Raw genomic sequence first — 20520 nt, forward strand, 5'->3', positions numbered from 1 at the left:
GTGTTCCAGGTGAAAATAGTCAGGGTCAAGACAAGAGTAAGTTCTTACTTCGAATGGACTAGTTCCATTCTAACAAATCACAACCCAAGTCTCTAAAAAAAGGCTCCAGGCGTTGTACTTACCTGTGGTCTTAACACTCTCACGATAACTGCTCTCAGTTGTTCGTGTTGGCGTCGAAACTTCCGCATCTGATCAAGACGAGCCTGGAGCTTTCTGTGAGCAGGATTGATGCGCCACACCATCTTCAGATTCTCTTCCCTCTTTCTTTTCACAATGTCTCTCAGTAGGACTTGCAGTTTCTCATATTCATCGTCCCAGGTCTGGAAGACCTCAAAGCATGCAACCATGACCTGAAAGAAAGTTGAACACCGTCACTGAACACCATGCTCCATCACACAAATTCTGCATATTGTATGCGTTCACTAAGGATGTGATGACAGATCTGCCCCCAAACTTTATTTGCGGGGGGAGGGCGGAATGGACTGGTAGATTATGAAAGAGTAGAAAAAGTTATATTACCCCAAACAATGACTTTGGTATTATGACCAACAACATCCGCCCATCTGCCTGGGTTGCCGCAACCACTGTGGGCAGCTCCCAACAGAATATTAAAAACATGATAAAACACCAAACATTAAAAACTTCCCTAAACAAGGCTGTCTTTAAATGTCTTTTAAAAGTCAAATGTTTATTTCCTTGACATCTGATGAGAGCGCATTCCACAGGACATGCGCTACCACTGAGTAACATCACTTCTCACAGTGAAGGAACCGCCAGAAGGCCCTCAGTGCTCAATCTCAGTGTCCAGGCTGAATGATGATGGTGGAGACGCTCCTTCAGGTATACAGGGCCAAAGGTTGTTTTAAAAAGAATTGTAAGGTAGTGTCATCACACATCTCTACCTTTTATTACCTATTCCAATGCTAAGGCTTTAGTTAGCAAGGAGGAGTGCAATGTGGCTGTAATTCTTTCCAAAAGTTTAGCTCAAGTTCCCACCCCCCACTGATCCCATTAGGATCTAAATGCAAGACTTGCCTTCTCAAATTCTTCATAGGCAACATGCATCAATTTCCGTGTCCCCAACACTTTGAGTAGCTGAGAACTCAGGTCTCTTGAAATGGCCTCCACCAGGCGCAGCGCTCGTTGAATAGGATACTTTGTATTTCTGATTTTTCTCAGGTGGGTGAATATTGCAACCAATGCCTGCCTTATTTTATCCAGTTCAGTAGCAGACAGCAAATCATTCAGAGGGAAGTCTTTCATCAATGGATTGTAGTCATTTACTGTCTCCAATGCCTGTTTTAGACCTAGATGGTAGAAGAGAAAGCCGATTTCACCTTTTCAAACATTTAAAAGCATTTAATCACTTGGCTCGTGTTAATGTAAATGTGCTACAACAGCTAGAGCCCTGCAAAAATTCTGTTTCTGGACAGCTTCCATAAGCTCTTACCTGTGTCTGTATCAAAGCTGACAGTAGCATGAAAGCGTTTGCCGTGCTTCAAGATATCTAAAGTTAAGAGGACTTCAGGGCTTTCACGCTTCTCCTGAATACGGTATAGAGCACGTTCCAAGTTTAGCCAAAAGCTGATTTCTTGCAAAGCAGTGCCTGATGCAGGGTCCCGATCTAGTTTGGTCACCTTGAAAATTGGTAAAGAGGATAATGAGGCTTCTACTGTTCAACAAATGGTGGAGTCAAAGCAACTGAAGGCATTACCATATGATCATACTGCCTGCTGAACCACATTTCCATCCTGCTTCCTTCTAACTACTTGGCTATGTAAACAGAGGGCAGAGCAAAAAAAAGACGTTGCCTGACTGGAACTGAGCATAATCCTACCTATGTACAGAAAAGGACTCAGCTGCAAATGAAAACCTGATTCCAACACTACAGCTGCAATCCTAAATATTAAGGAGTCTCAATGTACGCAGTGGAAGGACTTGCTTCTAAGTAAACTGTAAGACGATTTGGTTATACAGTGGTACCTCGGGTTTAGTACTTAATTCGTTCCGGAGGTCTGTTCTTAACCTGAAACTGTTCTTAACCTGAAGCACCACTTTAGCTAATGGAGCCTCCTGCTGCCGCCGCACTGCCGGAGCACAATTTCTGTTCTTATCCTGAAGCACTATTTCTGGGTTAGCGGAGTCTGTAACCTGAAGCGTATGTAACCCGAGGTACCACTGTATAGACATTATCTCCCATCAGCTTCAGATGGATTATCTCAAAGTAGATGGAAGGGTTTATTTTAAAAAATAAAACTGCTAAATAATGTACCTGAGTGTGTTCACATTGCTACACATAAAATAGTTAATGGAAGGGTATAGGAAAGTAAAATGTGTAACTGCTTCTTATTTTAAAATTAAGAACATGCAATTCCAAATATGCTCCAGATTACACACTGAAGATTTCATCCTCCACTTTAAGAATATGCAACTGGGAAGGTATCCAACAACGAACTAAAGAGGGAAACTGAACATCCCTTGAACACTAAACTTCTTTTTCAAATTTACCTTTTGGATTTCTCTAATCCACCGGTTAACTCCAGACTGCAGCTGGTTGAGAAAAGTTGGGTCTTCAACTTTATCACCAAAATCAGTAACCTTCGGCTTTTCTCCTCGCTCATAGCACTGCTTAGCAACATTGGTAATGATCGGATGAATTGGCAAACTAATCTCTGGGATTTCAATGTTTTGCTGCAGATGAAGAAGTCCCATTTCGAGTTCCGCAATTTTTTTCTCAACGGAGGGAGCCATTTTATCGCCATCCCTGAGGGAACATGGAAGTGAGCCAAAGGAAAATCCATCACACAGAGTCACGTACAATTAATGTGCACCCTCTAAAGATAACATATATTTCCATTTTTCAAATTTCTTAAGCTAGCACGTGAGGCTAAGATGTCAAAGGGCTAGCCAATGAGGTTCAATTTAACATAGTTCAATATTACCCATGTTGTTTGGCAAGCTGCTCCCTAATCTCTGGGGATCTTTGGGAGCAGGCCTCTAATGCAGAGAAGCTGCAGTCAGAAGAAAAGCTTGGGGAAGCCCAAATCCACACAAACATGTGCTTCAACATACACACAAAGCTCTTAGGATCTTGACCACCATCTACTTTCCAGTTATATCTTCCTTCCCCTGCACATCTTTTATTCCTTCATGTACACAACGGCTAGAAATTACACAAACGAAAGTAGTTACCTGTCTGCTTTGCCAGACTCTCTGATGTAGGACTTAAAGAAGGGAGCAACAGCATTGCTGATGAAGGAATGCAGAGTTTCATATGGGGAGTCTTCACTGAGGGTAAGCACCCTGAGCTGTGAGGACACAGGCTTGTCCGCATCAATTACTGGTGCTCGTTTAATGAATGCCAAACTGTAAACCAAAGAAATAATATTAAGTACCTATTCAATTTAACCTGAGAACATATGTATTTTGGGGTTCACAAGGTAACTGTAGTTTAATGTACATTAATCTCTTTAGGGGGAGTCTTATTTCTAGACTTAAAGAAGTTCTAGACATTTAAAGGTTTCCTAACATTTTAAAAGAAAGAAAGGTTTCAATGGTTAGGATTGAAGGAATATGGTATTTTACGTGGGTAAAATCTTGCCTACTCTGACTCTATGCCCTTGTATGCAGAATGAGGATGCAATGTGAATGGGGTCTCACAGGGGCTAAGGGAGTGAGGAGTCAGGGACATAGTTTAATTCTGTCTTGTAGCATAAACTATATTTGCAGGTGGAAGTTCTTTTCTAAGAAAATGAGGAAAGAAGCTTTTCCTTTCTGTTCCCCCTTCGCCATGTACTTGCTTTCTTCTGTTTGCAGATATGCAGTTCACAGATCAATCTGCAAGATCATCTGCTTGGGCTCTACAGTAAACAGCTAGCTAGCTAAGGTTCTTCCTGTTTGTAGGCTTACTCATGAGTAAGCCTTGCTCATGACTGCATCTGTTGTCAGAAGGCACTCCCCAGGCAGAAAATCAGATGTCCCCATGTTGTCTTTCAGGAGTTAAGACCATGCGTTTATGCTCAGAAGTGAAATGCCAACCAGTGGCTGGGTCCAGAATTTGGTGTGAACCAAATTTCCAGGGTGGGGTGGGGAATTCAGGAAAAAAATGTTGTATGCACACTCATGGAAATTACTAACCTCTTCTCTTTAGAAGCTTATAGGGAAGTTTATAATGTTTGATGTTTTATTGTTGTCACGGCCACCCAGGTCTGGTCCCAGCTCACAAGAGACCTCACTCCGTTGCAGCTTATTTACAGGAAAAGTTTATTGAAGATTTCTGCTTCTCATACAGTTCAGCATTGTGGCCGTACGTCTGCCACGTTAGACCGCTGAAGTCCCCTCTGACTCCTCCCCTCTTCCGCACCAACTTAATAGCCTGGCTCTAGACCACCTCTTCCTCTCCTTTCTTTTCCGCAGGGTCTTCCTGCCCCCCTGGGTTCCCTCTCTCCGTGACTCGCCTGAGGCTGAATCCTCTGCCGCCTCTTCCCCCCTCTTTCTGGCTTTAGGGCCGGGCTCCTCCCCTGAGCTCTCTCCACTTCCGCGCGCCTCTACGTTTGAACTTGGCGCGCGTACGTTGCTGCTGACCTTTCTTTCGACCGCTACACCACCCCCTGCTCTGCTCTCCACCCTTTCCGGCTGAACACCCTGCTCCAACCCCCTCTCTCTGTTCTCTCCTAATCCTGCTCCCTCCGAGAGGCTGACGACTCCACCCCCTTTACTCCGTTCCGGCTGAGACGTCTCTTGCTTCCTCTGTCTTCCACTGGGCTCCTCTCCGCTTCTCCCTTCTCCTCCCCTTTGCTTGATTAAGGTAACCCCCTTTTGAGAATCCTCTGACTCGCTGCTCAGACTCGTGGATTCCCTCAGAATTCCGTCATCTTCTTCCTCATCCTTCTGCCCCTCCTCCCACTCGCTCTCCGTCTCCTCTGTCATCTCCTCCTCTCTCCCAGAAACCCTGACATCCATCCCCCCCTCGAAGCCCCCCCTTCCCCCCTCCCGCTCGCCGGGGACCGGTTGTGGAAACTGCGGCTCTTCGGGGGTAGGCTCAGGATACAGGTCGTCTACGTCAATGTTCTCTGCTGGCAGTTCTGTGTAAGTGTATTCGAAGTCGGGTTCTTCCCCCAAATGCTTCTCAGTCTCTGCTTCCATCGCTACTTCCTCCGGTGCTGCCCGCCAAGGACCTATCAGCCACCTCTTACGCCATTCCTCCTCTGGCTGCTCCTCCCACCAATAAGGGGTTTCCGTGTCCACCCCCGAGCACGATCCCCTGGGCGGGCTTGATTCTGGTGTTCTTTCCTCGGGGGAAGAGAAACCCCTGAACGTGCTATCTGACAATGTGGGTGTGAAAAGCCAGTCATCAAAGTACTCAGCTGGCATGGGTCTATGTGGGAAAAGTGCATGGAACTCTTCTTTCAAAAGGGGTTCGTCTAACTCGTAGCCTGGCACCCAACTATTAGCAGCGGCTGGTGTGCCCTCCCTGGCGAGAAAATATTCAACTCCCTCCTCCCCCCATCTCGAGTCCAGTATCTCTGTGACCTCGTTAAGAGGTTCTGGTCTTGGCGATTCCCCCCTCTCAGGCGCCCTCCTACGTGGCTCTGGGGGTGCTCCTGACTCTTGAAACCTGTGTGGGGTTTTGTAGGGAGTGAGCACCGACCTATGAAAGACCGGGTGCACCCTGGAACCTTCCGGAAGGGCTATACGAAAAGCCACCGGATTGATCTTAGCCTCAACTTGATATGGCCCTAGCTGCCTGTGTCCTAACTTCTTCTTGGCCAATGACCTGGCCGGCATCGCGTGGGCTGCTAACCACACCCAGTCCCCAACCTGGATGTCCTCTCCCGCCCTCCTGTGCTTATCGGCCTGCACCTTATACGCCTGTTTTGCCAGCTCCAAATGTCTCCGCAGCTCCTCGTGCACCTCTTGCAACTCCGCTGCAAACTGGTCGGCATCTTGAGGCCCCCCCCCTCCTGGTGCCGCAAATCTCGGGAAGGTTCTGGGATGACGGCCATTGTTCGCGAAGAAAGGCGTCACCCCGGTGGAAGCGTGTTTCGTGTTGTTGTAGGCGAATTCAGCCATCGGCAGATAGTCCACCCACGCCGCAGGTCGCTGGTTGGCGTAGCACCGCAGGTACTGCTGCATGATCGCGTTGACCCTCTCCGCTTGACCGTTGGTTTGTGGATGTCTCGCCGATGTCAGGTTGATTTTGACGTGCAAGATGCCCAGAAGCTTTCGCCAGAAAGTGGAAACAAACTGGCGCCCCCTGTCGGACAAGACGGACTGCGGAAGTCCATGCACTCTGAAGACGTGATCGATGAAGAGCTTTGCGGTCTGTTCTGCCGTCGCCACCTTGGCACAAGGGATGAAGTGCGCCATCTTGGTGAACAAGTCCACCACCACTAACACCGCCGTCTTACCTCTGGAGCTGGGCAGGTCTGTAACAAAGTCCAACGCTACCCTCTCCCATGGTTGCTGCGGTGTCTCCAGCGGTTCTAGCAATCCCGCCTGCTTCTGGTGCACTGGTTTGGACCTCTGGCAGATATCACACCTGGCGACGTAGTCCGCCACCTCTCCTCTCATCTGGGGCCACCAAAAGTCTCTAGCCACCAACTCCATCGTCTTTTCTTTGCCGAAATGGCCTGCACTAGGGGCGTCATGCAACTGTTGCAGAACCTTGGCTCGAAGATCGTCGGTGGGCACGTAAAGGGCACCCTTACGAGTCAAAAGTCCATCTTGTAATTGAAACTCATCGTTGTGTCGCGACCCTCCGCGTAGCTCCTCCATCTTAGACTGTGCAAACTGATCCCTTTGCAACGCGCGTCGCACCGCGTCCAGGTCGACTGCGATGGTAGCGCACGTCCACGCCTGCGGTGCGAAAATGTGCTTTGCTGCGATTGGAGCTGCTTCCTCCAAGTATTGCGGCTTTCGGGACAGCGCGTCTGCAATAACATTGGAGTCTCCTGGGATGTATTCTATTTTGAAGTCGAAGTCCGCAAAGAACTCCGCCCAGCGCATGTGTCGCTGGGTCTGCAACTTAGCCGTCCGCCAATACTCTAAGTTCTTGTGATCCGTGCGGACCTGCACCGTGTGCTTGGCTCCTATTAAGAAGTGTCGCCACGCTTTGAAAGCTGCATGAATGGCCAACAACTCCCTGTCCCATATGGTATAATTGCGCTCCGTCTTGCTGAGCTTCCGGGAGTAGAACGCACCCGGTCGCCAGTTGCCTTGTGAATCCTCTTGCAAAAGAACGGCCCCAACCGCTCTATCCGACGCATCGGTCTCTACCCGCATGGGTCTGCCGGGATTCACGTGGAGCAGCTGCTCTTCGGAGGCGAAAAGACCCTTAAGCGTCCGGAAGGACCGCTCCGCTTGTTCGGTCCAGACGAACTTCTTCTTCTTGGAACTGAGGGTGTCAGTGATCGCCGCCGTCGCGTTCGCAAAACCTTTAATAAACTTGCGGTAAAAATTGGCAAAGCCGATGAACCACTGGACCTCTTTCCGATTTCGAGGGCTTTTCCAGTCCAACAGCGCTTGAACCTTAGCCCTGTCCATGGCCAGTCCCTCGTCGGACAACTTGTAGCCAAGGAAATCAACCTCTCTGACATCAAACTGGCACTTTTCCAACTTGGCGTACAGCCTGTGTTCCTTCAGCCTCTGCAGGACCTCCCTCACGTCCTTATCGTGATCCTCCGGCGATTCCGAGAAAATCAGGATATCGTCGAGAAAGCAGACACACTTTTTGTAGAGGAGACCTGCTAGCACGTGGTGCATAAATGCTTGAAAAACGTGGCTGCCATTTTGGAGGCCGAAAGGCATGACTCTGTATTCGTATGTGCCCAGAGGGGTGAACATGGCGGTCTTCCACTCATCTCCTTTCCGGATGCGGATGAGATTGTAAGCTCCACGTAGGTCCAGCTTGGTGAAAATCTTGCCCCTCCTGACGGTCGCTAAAAGGTCGTCAATCTTGGGCATGGGGAAAGCTTTGGGCTTAGTCAAGCTGTTGATGAACCTGTAATCCACTATAAGCCTTTTTTGGGGCGTGTCCTTCTTCTTCACAAAGAAAACAGGGCTGCCTCCCGCTGCTTTAGATTCCTGGATGAAACCGCGCTTGAGGTTATGGTCTATGAACTCCCGAAGCTCTTGCATTTCGTCCTCCGACATGGAGTACAGCTTGGCAGCAGGCAATTGCGCCCCTGGCACTAAATCAATCGCGCAGTCGTAAGGTCTATGAGGCGGCAACTTGTCAGCTTCCTTCTCACAGAAAACCTCCAAGAATTCCTGGTACTTGTGAGGCACTGTTTGCACCATACCCAGATGCAATGGCTGCTCAGCTTCTCCTCCCTGATCGGTCTGAAAGCAATGCTGAGCACAATACGATGAACAAAAGTTGATCTGCCTCTGGTACCACGCAACCGCGGGACTGTGCCTCTCCAGCCAACTCATGCCTAACACGATGGGTGTGTCCGATAAGTGGGTGACATTGAAACTAATAAGCTCTCGATGGTTGCCAATCTGCATCATCATGGGAGGGGTTTGCTGCACCACTTGCCCCCCCAGCAACTTCCTGCCGTCCACCGTGACCACGTTCAGAGGCGTCGTTGCAGGCAGGAGCGCCATGTTGTGCTGCTTAACGAACTGCAGTCCCATGAAGTCGGCGTTGCTTCCCGAATCGATCGTTATTGGAACCTCGAGGAGTCTCCCATCAGGCAACTGGAGTGTTGCTGTGAGCAGAACTGCCGGTTTGGGAGGCAAAGGGTCCACGCTCTGCAGTGATGCTGGGGGCTTGTCTACAGATCCGCCTGGCTGAGCCCCAGTAGCTCTGCTTCCAGCCAGGCACTGTCGTTTCCCTGAAGCTGCTCCCCTGGTTGCACCTCTGCTGTTACAGTTGCCAGCGCTGCAGTGTGCTTCTGGAGCCTCTGGGGGCACTCTTTCGCCATATGGTGCGCACTGTCACAGATGTAACACTTCCTGGTTCCTCTAGGAGGCTTCGCTTTGGCTGCACCAGGGACAGGGCTCTGGGATGGCTTCTGAGCCCTAGCACCACCAATCTCCATTGGCTCCTCTCTGTCCTTCCCCATTGGCGAGGGGTGCGCACGGCTGAAGTCCCTGTGTCCAAAAGGGAGAGTCCTTGCTTGCGCACGCGCTTGGGGCCCGTCCTCCTCATGCCACGGACGCCCCTCATGTCGAATTCCAAGAGCTAAAGCCCGTTGCACCACGTCTTCTAGGGTCTGGGGTCTGTCCCCCCTAGCGATCTCATCCTTGATGGGGGGGCTCAATCCCTCCCAAAAAAGATCTCTGACCGGTTTACTGTCCTTTGGCCAATCTAAGGCGGTGAGCAATGCAAAAAATTTAGAGTGGTATTGGCGCACAGTCGCTTTCCCCTGCCTCAGCCCGTGCATTTGACGGCGCGCAATGTCCACATCCACAGAGGATTGAAAACAAGAATCCATCGCTTTGATGAACGCAGTTGAATCGCGACGGGCCGGTCCATCTTCGCGCCACAAATTGCGTAGCCAAGCCCTGGCCTCCCCATGCAGGTGCGAAACAATGAACCCCACTCTCTCCTCCTCATCTTTAAAATCGTGACGGAGTAAGTGCAGTGCATATACAACGTCCGCTCTGAAATTGGGATAGTCTTGCAAGTTGCCATTAAAATGCGGAACTAGGGCACCCCCCCTCCGTCCAAGCGCAATGCCCTCCGCTCTGGATCCTGGGGCCCCCGCCTTGTCCGCGCGCTCCCACCTTGCCTGCAAATCCTGGCACGTCTTCTCCAAGTCGTCATTCTTCTTCTGCGAAGCAATGACTGCCGATGTGAGAGCGGTAACCTGATTCCGCAATGCAACCAGCTGCTCCTCAGCGCTCATGGCTGCTCCCGTTCGTGAGCTTCGCAAAAAAAAATTTTTGCTTTGAGAGAGGGGACTTACTGTCACGGCCACCCAGGTCTGGTCCCAGCTCACAAGAGACCTCACTCCGTTGCAGCTTATTTACAGGAAAAGTTTATTGAAGATTTCTGCTTCTCATACAGTTCAGCATTGTGGCCGTACGTCTGCCACGTTAGACCGCTGAAGTCCCCTCTGACTCCTCCCCTCTTCCGCACCAACTTAATAGCCTGGCTCTAGACCACCTCTTCCTCTCCTTTCTTTTCCGCAGGGTCTTCCTGCCCCCCTGGGTTCCCTCTCTCCGTGACTCGCCTGAGGCTGAATCCTCTGCCGCCTCTTCCCCCCTCTTTCTGGCTTTAGGGCCGGGCTCCTCCCCTGAGCTCTCTCCACTTCCGCGCGCCTCTACGTTTGAACTTGGCGCGCGTACGTTGCTGCTGACCTTTCTTTCGACCGCTACACCACCCCCTGCTCTGCTCTCCACCCTTTCCGGCTGAACACCCTGCTCCAACCCCCTCTCTCTGTTCTCTCCTAATCCTGCTCCCTCCGAGAGGCTGACGACTCCACCCCCTTTACTCCGTTCCGGCTGAGACGTCTCTTGCTTCCTCTGTCTTCCACTGGGCTCCTCTCCGCTTCTCCCTTCTCCTCCCCTTTGCTTGATTAAGGTAACCCCCTTTTGAGAATCCTCTGACTCGCTGCTCAGACTCGTGGATTCCCTCAGAATTCCGTCATCTTCTTCCTCATCCTTCTGCCCCTCCTCCCACTCGCTCTCCGTCTCCTCTGTCATCTCCTCCTCTCTCCCAGAAACCCTGACAATTGTGTTTTGAATATTTTGTTGGGAACTGACCAGAGTGGCTGGGGCAACCCAGTTAGATGGATGGCTTATAAATAATAAAATTGTTTTTGTTCTTTTTCTTTGTTGTAGACCCCACCCCCTTTAAAATATCTGCCTTGTTTTTTTTGGTGGTTTTTGTGTCACAATTGGGATCACGAAGGACAAAGAAGCACTCAGGCAGAAAGCATAGCTCTTGCTCTCTTCTTCACTTTGCACTTCCCAGTTAGAAAGAAGGAACAACAACAACAACCAGTGTGGTGTAGTGGTTAAGAGCGGTAGACTCGTAATCTGGGGAACCGGGTTCGCGTCTCCGCTCCTCCACATGCAGCTGCTGGGTGACCTTGGGCCAGTCACACTTCTTTGAAGTCTCTCAGCCCCACTCACCTCACAGAGTGTTTGTTGTGGGGAAGGAAGGGAAAGGAGAATGTTAGCCGCTTTGAAACTCCTGAAGGGGAGTGAAAGGCGGGATATCAAATCCAAACCCTTCTTCTACATTATGTGAGCATAGAAAATTGGTGGAGCAGGCAGGAACAATAGAAGATGGCAGAGAGATTCTGCAGTCATACGAAAGGCCTCTGTCAGTCAGTGGGCATGGCTCTCATTCAACTCTTCCTGCCCAACTAACATTGGCCCAGGTGAGAATTTCCTACTGACAGAGCTTTTTTCTAAATCTCAGAATTCCTCTTCAGTCCCACAATTGCATCAAGTGCACGGCTTGTTTGTTTACTGTCAGAAGAGACACAGATTCAACTCACCTGTTTGACTTCATCCCATAATGAATGTCAGTACTTATGCCATAGGAAATAAATTCCTTCTCTTCCTCTCCTTCATCACCAACATCCTCTGTAAAGAATTAGGAAATTTTTATTATTTTTATTAATTTTTATGTCCTCTCCCCTCGTTTCCTTTATGAGCCACATGTTCAGAACTTTACATTCAAGTTAGAATGCCTAAATATTTAGACACACAACACAACTTAATCTTAAACATATCTACTCAAATTAAGTCTTGCTTTGAGGCTTGCTTCCAGGTACAGGGCTGCAGCCTTGTATCCCTCAAAATGCAAGACTCTGAAGCTAGAGGAATTCATTAGCATTAACTTTATTGCCCCAAAACCTCTCTCTTTCCCTTTATTCTAGGTTAGCCTACTCCGGCTTCTCAACAAAATCCAGTTCTTCTCATATTGAGAAGAAATCAGATTTATTTAAAAGCAGTCAGCTTCCTCAAACAGATTGAATTTAAGATATGTATTATATATAAAAATAGCAGAAGAACCAAGATAAAAAGGGAAGAGCCCTGTTAATAACCGACAATTCAGAAGATGATGTCACTGCTTTAGCAGCCAACACTACAGCAATGAAACCACTGCAATGCAGCACAGCAATTCTTCCAACTAAGAGGCACACCCAAACAGGAGAACAGAAAGAGAAAGTGTACTGGGCAAAGAATAGATCTTATCAGGAAAGAACGCTGTAATAAAGAGAACTGTATGCATTCCTTATAATATCAGCCAAAAAAAGCACTATTTTTTCATTATAAAGTTGCTGTCAAAACTGTGAAACCTTTGCGCTGTGTACTTTCAATAAGCATCAATTTCCACAAAGCTTGATTATAAACAGCAGCAACCTTGGTACTTCTCAAGTCATAGCCCTTTTCCAGGAGAAACTATACTGTAGCAAATGCTGCCAAAATGTAAGATTCTGCAAGCATGTGTCCTTTTTTAATCCAATTCTTATGCAAAAGCATCAGGGTTTGCTTTGCAATTAATATAAAAAGTAAAAGGGTTAATAAAGATACATTTCACCATAGCTGCCATTCAATTTGATGAATAGGTTTGAATCAACCAAGACATCAATATGTGGCTTAAACTGTACAACACTGATTCCAGAAGCGTGTCTTTAGGACACAAAATATAGATTTCTCCAACAGACACGTTACTGTATTTGTTTTCAGCCTCAAAACTATCCTATTTCAAAGACTTCTTTAGATGAGAGAGAAAGAATATGCAGGAATATGTGGGAGTATCTACCTCCTTCATGTTGTACAAATATTACTGTTTTTACAAAAAGTCACCCACACGCAACATTTAAAAGTTTTGCAACAACAGTGTAGTGCCTCCCGCAACGGAAGTGAAAAGCTCATACAAAAATTGTGTCAAGGAAGAGTTACATTTTATGTGTACAAATCTATGTGCACTCATACACAGGAGCGCAACATTCAAATGACCTTACAGTTCGGATCTCGAGAAAATGGAAGCATTTATCTCAACAATAAGCCACTGTTTAAGCCTGCAAGTTTTTCAGGAGCAAATGGCAATGATGTAATGAATCAATATTAACAACTAGGATGCACTATATTGAGCAGGGCTCCAGTAAGCCTCATAGAGCTCTCTTTGGTTTATATTTAACATTGCATTAGCAACTGCTATACTATCTGCGCTGCAACCCAAACTCTTCAGGCACATTGCCTATCAAAAAGACAGGGAGACAGCCAATTAATTCATGCTTAGAGTAGACCCATTGAAATAAATAAACTTAATGGTCTCTTTATTTATTATTAAATTTGTATATGACTTAGTAGGCAATCACCCACAAAAAACTTTAATAGTTCACAAGGGGGGGGGAATACTTAGAACTATTCCAGGACTATGATTTAGTCATGGAATTACAATTGGTCTGTTTACACTCATTAAATCTGCTCATGAATCACATAGAAAGTTATGCTAGGGCCTAGAATATGGCAACCATAAGTCTGGATTTTCTCAGACATTACCAGGATTTCAAAGGTGGAATTGACATCTGGGGGGAATTTCCGAAAAGCGGCGCATTGTCCTGGATCTTAGGCAAGTCAATCGAAAATCTGCAGGGTAACCAGGTTTTTACTTTTTGAAATATGGCAACCCTAGCCTGGAATAACTATTATTGCTCAGGGATTTTTTTAAAAAAATCTATGCCAGGGGTAGCGAACATGGTGCACTTTCGGACTCCAATTCCCATCATCTATCACGGGCCATGCTGACTAGGGCTGATAGGTGCTTCAGTCTCAAACATCTGGAAGGCATGATGTTAGCTATCCCAATAAGCTCTCTAGTTCTAGTCTATCTAAAACAAATATTATACTTTTTATGTTTAAATTTACATAGCTCAGTCCTCTATGAAAGTTCTCTTGTTTATCTAAGCAGCCAGCAGAACTCGGCAAGCAGGCCAGGCTGTCTTTCTGAAGTGACACCTGGGCACAGAGAAATCCTGCCAACAGAGTTAATGTTTGGAAAATGGGAAGCACCTCCTGGGGAGGGATTAACAATGCTCGAAAGTGGGGGCAGGGTGCTTACCAACAGCAAATTCTTGCAGAAGATTATAGTTACAAATAATACTTAGAAAACCTCCATCTACAGTAGCTGATAGTAAAAACTTTCCAAAAAGGCCAAACTTAAGCTGATGCAAAATCTCAATAATTCACTAAAAGCTTTCCAAAGGCCAAACTTACATTAGTAGCCAGTCAACACGTTACCACTGTAACATATGTAGAGACTTTTTCCTTTTGGACTGTGATATACTGCTGACTACAGTACAGGTAACTTGCAACTTACGCACATTTAACTTTATGCACTTGGTAAAATTAGAAAATAAAAAGGGGGCGGACGTCAGAGGAAAGAAGACTAACAATCCCACCTGCCATTGAACCCAGCTATATGCAATTTTGGTGTTAGGCACTATCCCTGGAATGTAATCCCAATATAAACTGAGAGCCATCTGTAATCTTATCAGCATGCCTTAAAAACAACAACCCACACACATTCATATACCCCAGCCAGCTTGGAGAATGGCAGAGGAGATGCAATTACAGTAGCTGGAGTGCTGGGATTACTGACATTGCATCTTGAGAACCACTGTGTACATAACAAACCTGTGGCCTTTCAGATGTTGTTGGACCACAACTGCCATCATTGCAGATCCTGACCATTGGCAGCCTATGACTGATAGCATGATTGATATAAAAAGTCCACCAACTGTCTAGAATGATGGCTTACCCAGAAAGTACCATGCTTCCCTTGCTATATAAACAACTCAGGACTGCAGTACCTCAAGGACCACCTCTCTCCATATGAACCTACCTAGACCCTGAGATCATGCTCTGAGGCCCTTCTTCCATGTCCTAAAAATGCCTTCAACAAATGAATTTAGACATGGCCCCCATATAAGTGGAAACTGCATGCAAGAACATATATACCGGTACTTCCTTATGGCATTATACCTCAAGTTCCTACAAAGACATACATAGAAGATCTGGCACGCAACACATATTTTTCTCTACAATGAGACTCATGGTGTTTGCTGACCAAGAGAGGAAGGGGTTGAAGACTAGAATGAGCCTGTGCTTACTACTTGCCCAATCTGTAGGGAACTAGGGAAGATGTGAGTGGAACAAATAGGCTAATCCTCCCATACATGGAAGCATGGGATCTACAATTAACGGCCACCCAACAATCCCCAGGTACTGGTCTGCCCTTCTAGTTGACAACCTATAAGCCAAAAGAGTGTGGTATCCATGTTGTCCAGTTCTGCCAAAGGACAATTGGAGATAAGACAAGGTGAACCAGAATGTAACCATTTGTCATTCTTAGAGCAGTTCTACATAGAACTGTAGAGTTGGAAGCAGTGTTAGAAATTCCCCAGGTGCCAGGCGCGTTTTGCTAGTGGGTCCAATTTTGACCACATGGATATCTCTGGATGCCAGGTTGGCAACTGACATCTTCATCTGGCTGGATGCTGCAGCTTTCTTAAGCATGCAAGAAGAGTTGATTATATTTACAGCCCACCTTTTTATCCAAGGAGTACATGATTTATCCCCTCCTCAGTTAATCCCTACAATGACCCTGTGACGTAGGTTAAGAAGCTGTGACAGGCCCAAGGTCAACAAATGAGCTTCATGAACCCTTATTCCCAGGTCCTAGTCAGACACTCTGAACATACACCACACTGGCTTCCCAGAGTTCTTCTGCTATGGGGCAGCTATATAAAATAAGTAGGTAAATAAATATGGGAAAAACAAAATGTCACTTAAGAGAAGGATCTGAAATATTATCCTTCAAACTTGGAATGTGTTTTATTCTGGATTGTTTTATTTGATGTTTTAATGTGCTGTAAACCACTCAGATTTTTTCTTTAAAATATAAAGCAGTATAGAAATGAAAAGGCACATACACATTCCGTTCTGGAGACCAGAACCTAGGTTTAAGGTGCAATTTGGCTTATATATTTGAGTTTCTAAGACTGGTAGGAAGGAAGCTCAAGGGTCATCTAGTCCAACCCCAAGCAGTGCATGGAATCTAGTTCCTGATGAGGTGAAAGTGGATTAGAAAATACTGTACTGTGCCAATATAGATAACCTAACAACCCTGTGAAAGTGGAAGACTTGTCATTTTGCCTTTGAACTCAGGGTTGTCAATTTTAACATCAGGCAAGAAACAGCAACCCTGTTTATCTCCATGCCAGGAAAAGCTTCACCTACTGATTCTGGCACACCAAGCTGTTGTCAAAGGCATAGAAGCCAACCAGATGGCGCTTTGTCTTCCTGGCGACTTGGCAACCCTACTATCCACCTTCAGCGTACTCTGCATCACAGTGCTCAGAAGAAGTTAATCCCACACTGGGAATTCCTCACACGCAAGCAGAGCATTACTGTGTGCTGTACCTTGGACTATTAACCCAGCCAGCGATCATGCTCATTTTACATGTGGAAAGGCCTCACTCTGCCTGAATCCCCAAAGATCCTCTGCCTGTCTGGACAACAAAGAGGCATGTGACAATTTCCAGAGCGGTGGCTTTGTCCAGCACGTTGCAGCAAAAACAAGCCTCGCTGCATCCTAAATATTTCATTCTTTTATGGCGCGAGGTGATAGCATGGATTAGAGCCCAGATGCACGAAACCTCCACTTCAGTTGGCAGGTGTGTGTGTGTGTTGAGAAGAACGAGGAAAGATACCCACATTAAACAGAAATAATTTGAAATGGTGTGAGGCAGCTTCCTATCTGTGCAAGCTCCACACAGGCAGGTATGGCCTATTTTATTTGTGGCATTGAGCGTCACTGTATTGACTTGCAAAAAAGGCTTTACTCACGCAGATCTAGATAAGATATATCATTATTCTTTATTAGATCCACCTATTGCCTGTCACCCGAAGATCCTGGAGAGGTTCGCAGCATTAAAAAATATAGAACAAGACCATAAAATACAACCCACAACGAAAACAGTAACAAACCCAACCAACAACCAACCCCCGCTCCCCTCCCACATTGAAAGTGATGGTTCATCAGCCCAAGGCCTGATTTGAAGAGGAAGATGCGTTGATGAGGAGACTGCCGGATCAGGCCACGGAGAGGACAAAGGTGCGGGAAAAGAGATTTATTCCTGGTGCTGGCGAAGGGGGGGTGGGGAGATTAAAGGCGGTGAAGGACGGGCTCCCTCAGACAAAGCGGCGGCGCCGGCGCCATTTTGACAGCCGAGGGAGCGGCGGCATCGGCAGCCTCCGTCTTCCCCAGCGGCCCCACCCCTCTCTCCATCCTCCTCCTTCCCCTCCGCTGCTCCTCCCTTGTTTATCCCCAGCTGGAAGGGAAAACCTCTAGGCCCCGGCCTCCGGCAGAAAGCCGCCGCCCTGAAACACGTAGCCAGCCAGGCGGTCGGGCGGGGCTGGTGGGACTGGGTGTCTCTGGGCTGCCGACTCACCCTTGAGGGTGGAGCGCTCGACCAGCACGGCGTGGACCTGCGAGTCGGAGAGGAACTTGCGCATCTGCTCCACGGCGCCTTTCTCCTCCAGCGCCGCCTCCAGCGCGGCCGGCGCCTCGCCGCCATCCTCCAGCAGCAGCGGCACCAGCTTGCGCAGGTGCTTCTGCAGCACCGACACGTCCGCCACGTTCTGCACCGCCGAGCCGGTCACCTCCAGCCCGCCGTCCTCTCCCCCTCCTCCGCCGCCGCCTCCCCCTACCGAATCGGACATGGCTGCTGAGGGTTCGTGGGATTCTCCCCCACCCCTCGAAGCCGATGGATAAAACGCCGCTAGAGACGAGACGCAGCTAACTCCCCCGGCGACCGCTGAGTTCTACGGCTCAGCGGTACTGAGCCCGCCGCGCCCGCCCCGCCGCTTTTTAACCACCGCCTCTTGCCGTCAGAGCCGCCCCGGAGGATGATGGGAAGCGTAGTCGGGGAAACCCGCCTGGGCTTGGAGCTGAAGAGGGGGTCTGGGGTAGGATGGACTATAAGTCCCGACATGCATCTGAAAGGGGACATCCGCTCCCCCCCTCCAGAGGATCACGCGGGCAATGTAGTTCACGTTTCCGGCGGTGGGGCTCTGATTTGCTTAGAATGCAAGTTGGATTTACAATATTGTGATGCTCAGCATATATATTAAATATGTTTGAACTTATGCATGTTATTTTTTTTTAATTATTGTGTTTTCCCTGTGTTTTTAAGCTGCTCTTATTCTCCCCCCCCCCCCATAAGCCATTTGGAGTCCCTGTCAGGGGGGAAAGTGTGGTATAAATAAATAAACAAACAAACAAACAAACAAACAAACAATTATGATAATAGTAATAATATGAGAAAACCCTCAGGTTTCAATCCTGAGCATTACTTGCATTCCTGGGCTCCTTTGGGAGGAAGGGCATTAAATTACTTGTCTCTTTTGGATTTTCATATGTAGTTTTAGGCACAACCGAAGGAAGCACGCTAGTATGCGATGCGTGTTTTCCTGATTAGAAAGCTACTTATGAGAGTGGAATCCTCAGGACCCGGTTTTCTGCAAAAGGAGCTCAGTGGGGTTTGCTTTTGAGGGAAAAAGGTAAAAGGCGGATCTACACGGATCCTCGTGAATTCATATGATTTTTTCATTCAAATTAAATAAAACCACCATGATACTGTAGACCATGTCCTACTCTGTAGACAGCATCAAAAAAATCATGCATCCACTATTTCGTGGGGCCGCAGGGGCGCAAAAACATGGTTAAAAAACACGGATCCTCATGGATCCTCATGATTTTTGCACAAGACCAGCCCAAAGTCACCATCAGATCAAACATCATGGCCAGGGGCACAGCATCCACCACAAAAATCACAGATCCACGGCTTCCTGGCCATACCGTGGCCCAAAAACGTGGTTCCGAAGCACGGATCCTCATGGATCCTCACGCTTTTTGCATTGGGCCAACCCAGACTCACTGTCAAATCACATATCATAGCCAGGGGAACAGCATCCACCACAAAAAACTCGGAACCACGCCTGCCTGGCCATACCATGGCCCAAAAACGTGGTTTTCAAGCACGGATCCTCATGGATCCTCACGCTTTTTGCATTGGGCCAACCCAAAGTCACCATCAGATCAAACATCATGTCCAGGGGCACAGCCTGCACCAGAAAATCACGGATCCACGGTTTCCTGGCCATACCGTGGCCCAAAAACGTGGTTTTGAAGCACGGATCCTCATGGATCCTCACGCTTTTTGCATTGGGCCAACCCAAACTCACCGTCAAATCACACATCATGTCCGGAGGCACAGCCTGCACCACAAACAACTCAGATCCACGGCTTCCTGGCCACTCCATGGCCCCAAAACGTGGTTTTCAAGCACGGATCCTCATGGTTCCTCACGCTTTTTGCATTGGGCCAACCCAAACTCACTGTCAAAACACATATCATAGCCAGGGGAACAGCATCCACCACAAAAAACTCGGAACCACGCCTGCCTGGCCATACCATGGCCCAAAAACGTGGTTTTCAAGCACGGATCCTCATGGATCCTCACGCTTTTTGCATTGGGCCAACCCAAAGTCACCATCAGATCAAACATCATGTCCAGGGGCACAGCCTGCACCAGAAAATAACGGATCCACGGTTTCCTGGCGATACCGTGGCCCAAAAACGTGGTTTTGAAGCACGGATCCTCATGGATCCTCACGCTTTTTGCATTGGGCCAACCCAAACTCACCGTCAAATCACACATCATGTCCGGAGGCACAGCCTGCACCACAAACAACTCGGATCCACGGCTTCCTGGCCACTCCATGGCCCCAAAACGTGGTTTTCAAGCACGGATCCTCATGGATCCTCACGCTTTTTGCATTGGGCCAACCCAAACTCACCGTCAAATCACACATCATGTCCGGAGGCACAGCCTGCACCACAAACAATTCGGATCCACGGCTTCCTGGCCACTCCATGGCCCCAAAACGTGGTTTTCAAGCACGGATCCTCATGGATCCTCACGCTTTTTGCATTGGGCCAACCCAAACTCACTGTCAAATCACATATCATAGCCAGGGGAACAGCATCCACCACAAAAAACTCGGATCCACGCCTGCCTGGACCATACCGTGGCCCAAAAATGTGGTTTTCAAGCACGGATCCTCATGGATCCTCACGCTTTTTGCATTGGGCCAACCCAAACTCACCGTCAAATCACACATCATGTCCGGAGGCACAGCCTGCACCACAAACAACTCGGATCCACGGCTTCCTGGCCACTCCATGGCCCCAAAATGTGGTTTTCAAGCACGGATCCTCATGGATCCTCACGCTTTTTGCATTGGGCCAACCCAAAGTCACCATCAGATCAAACATCATGTCCAGGGGCACAGCCTGCACCAGAAAATCACGGATCCACGGTTTCCTGGCCATACCGTGGCCCAAAAACGTGGTTTTGAAGCACGGATCCTCATGGATCCTCACGCTTTTTGCATTGGGCCAACCCAAACTCACCGTCAAATCACACATCATGTCCGGAGGCACAGCCTGCACCACAAACAACTCAGATCCACGGCTTC

General features: G+C 48.0%; 1 protein-coding gene across 1 annotated transcript in view; it reads right to left on the reverse strand.

Annotated features, from left to right (window-relative positions):
• The window catches only part of DYNC1H1 (dynein cytoplasmic 1 heavy chain 1), a 65573-nt gene extending 47765 nt beyond the window's left edge, over nt 1-17808 (reverse strand). Inside the window, exons 1-7 of the mRNA XM_081908064.1 lie at nt 17430-17808; nt 11460-11547; nt 3193-3366; nt 2509-2764; nt 1451-1637; nt 1036-1307; nt 123-350 (exon numbers count right to left, since the gene is read on the reverse strand). Coding sequence (XP_081764190.1) covers nt 123-350; nt 1036-1307; nt 1451-1637; nt 2509-2764; nt 3193-3366; nt 11460-11547; nt 17430-17700 — 1476 coding nt within the window. The 5' untranslated portion in view covers nt 17701-17808. The remainder of the gene's footprint in view (nt 1-122; nt 351-1035; nt 1308-1450; nt 1638-2508; nt 2765-3192; nt 3367-11459; nt 11548-17429) is intronic.
• Between the last annotated feature and the right edge of the window lie 2712 nt (nt 17809-20520).

This window comes from Podarcis melisellensis (genome assembly GCF_964234715.1).
Source record: "Podarcis melisellensis genome assembly, chromosome: 1".
Lineage (NCBI taxonomy): Eukaryota > Metazoa > Chordata > Lepidosauria > Squamata > Lacertidae > Podarcis > Podarcis melisellensis.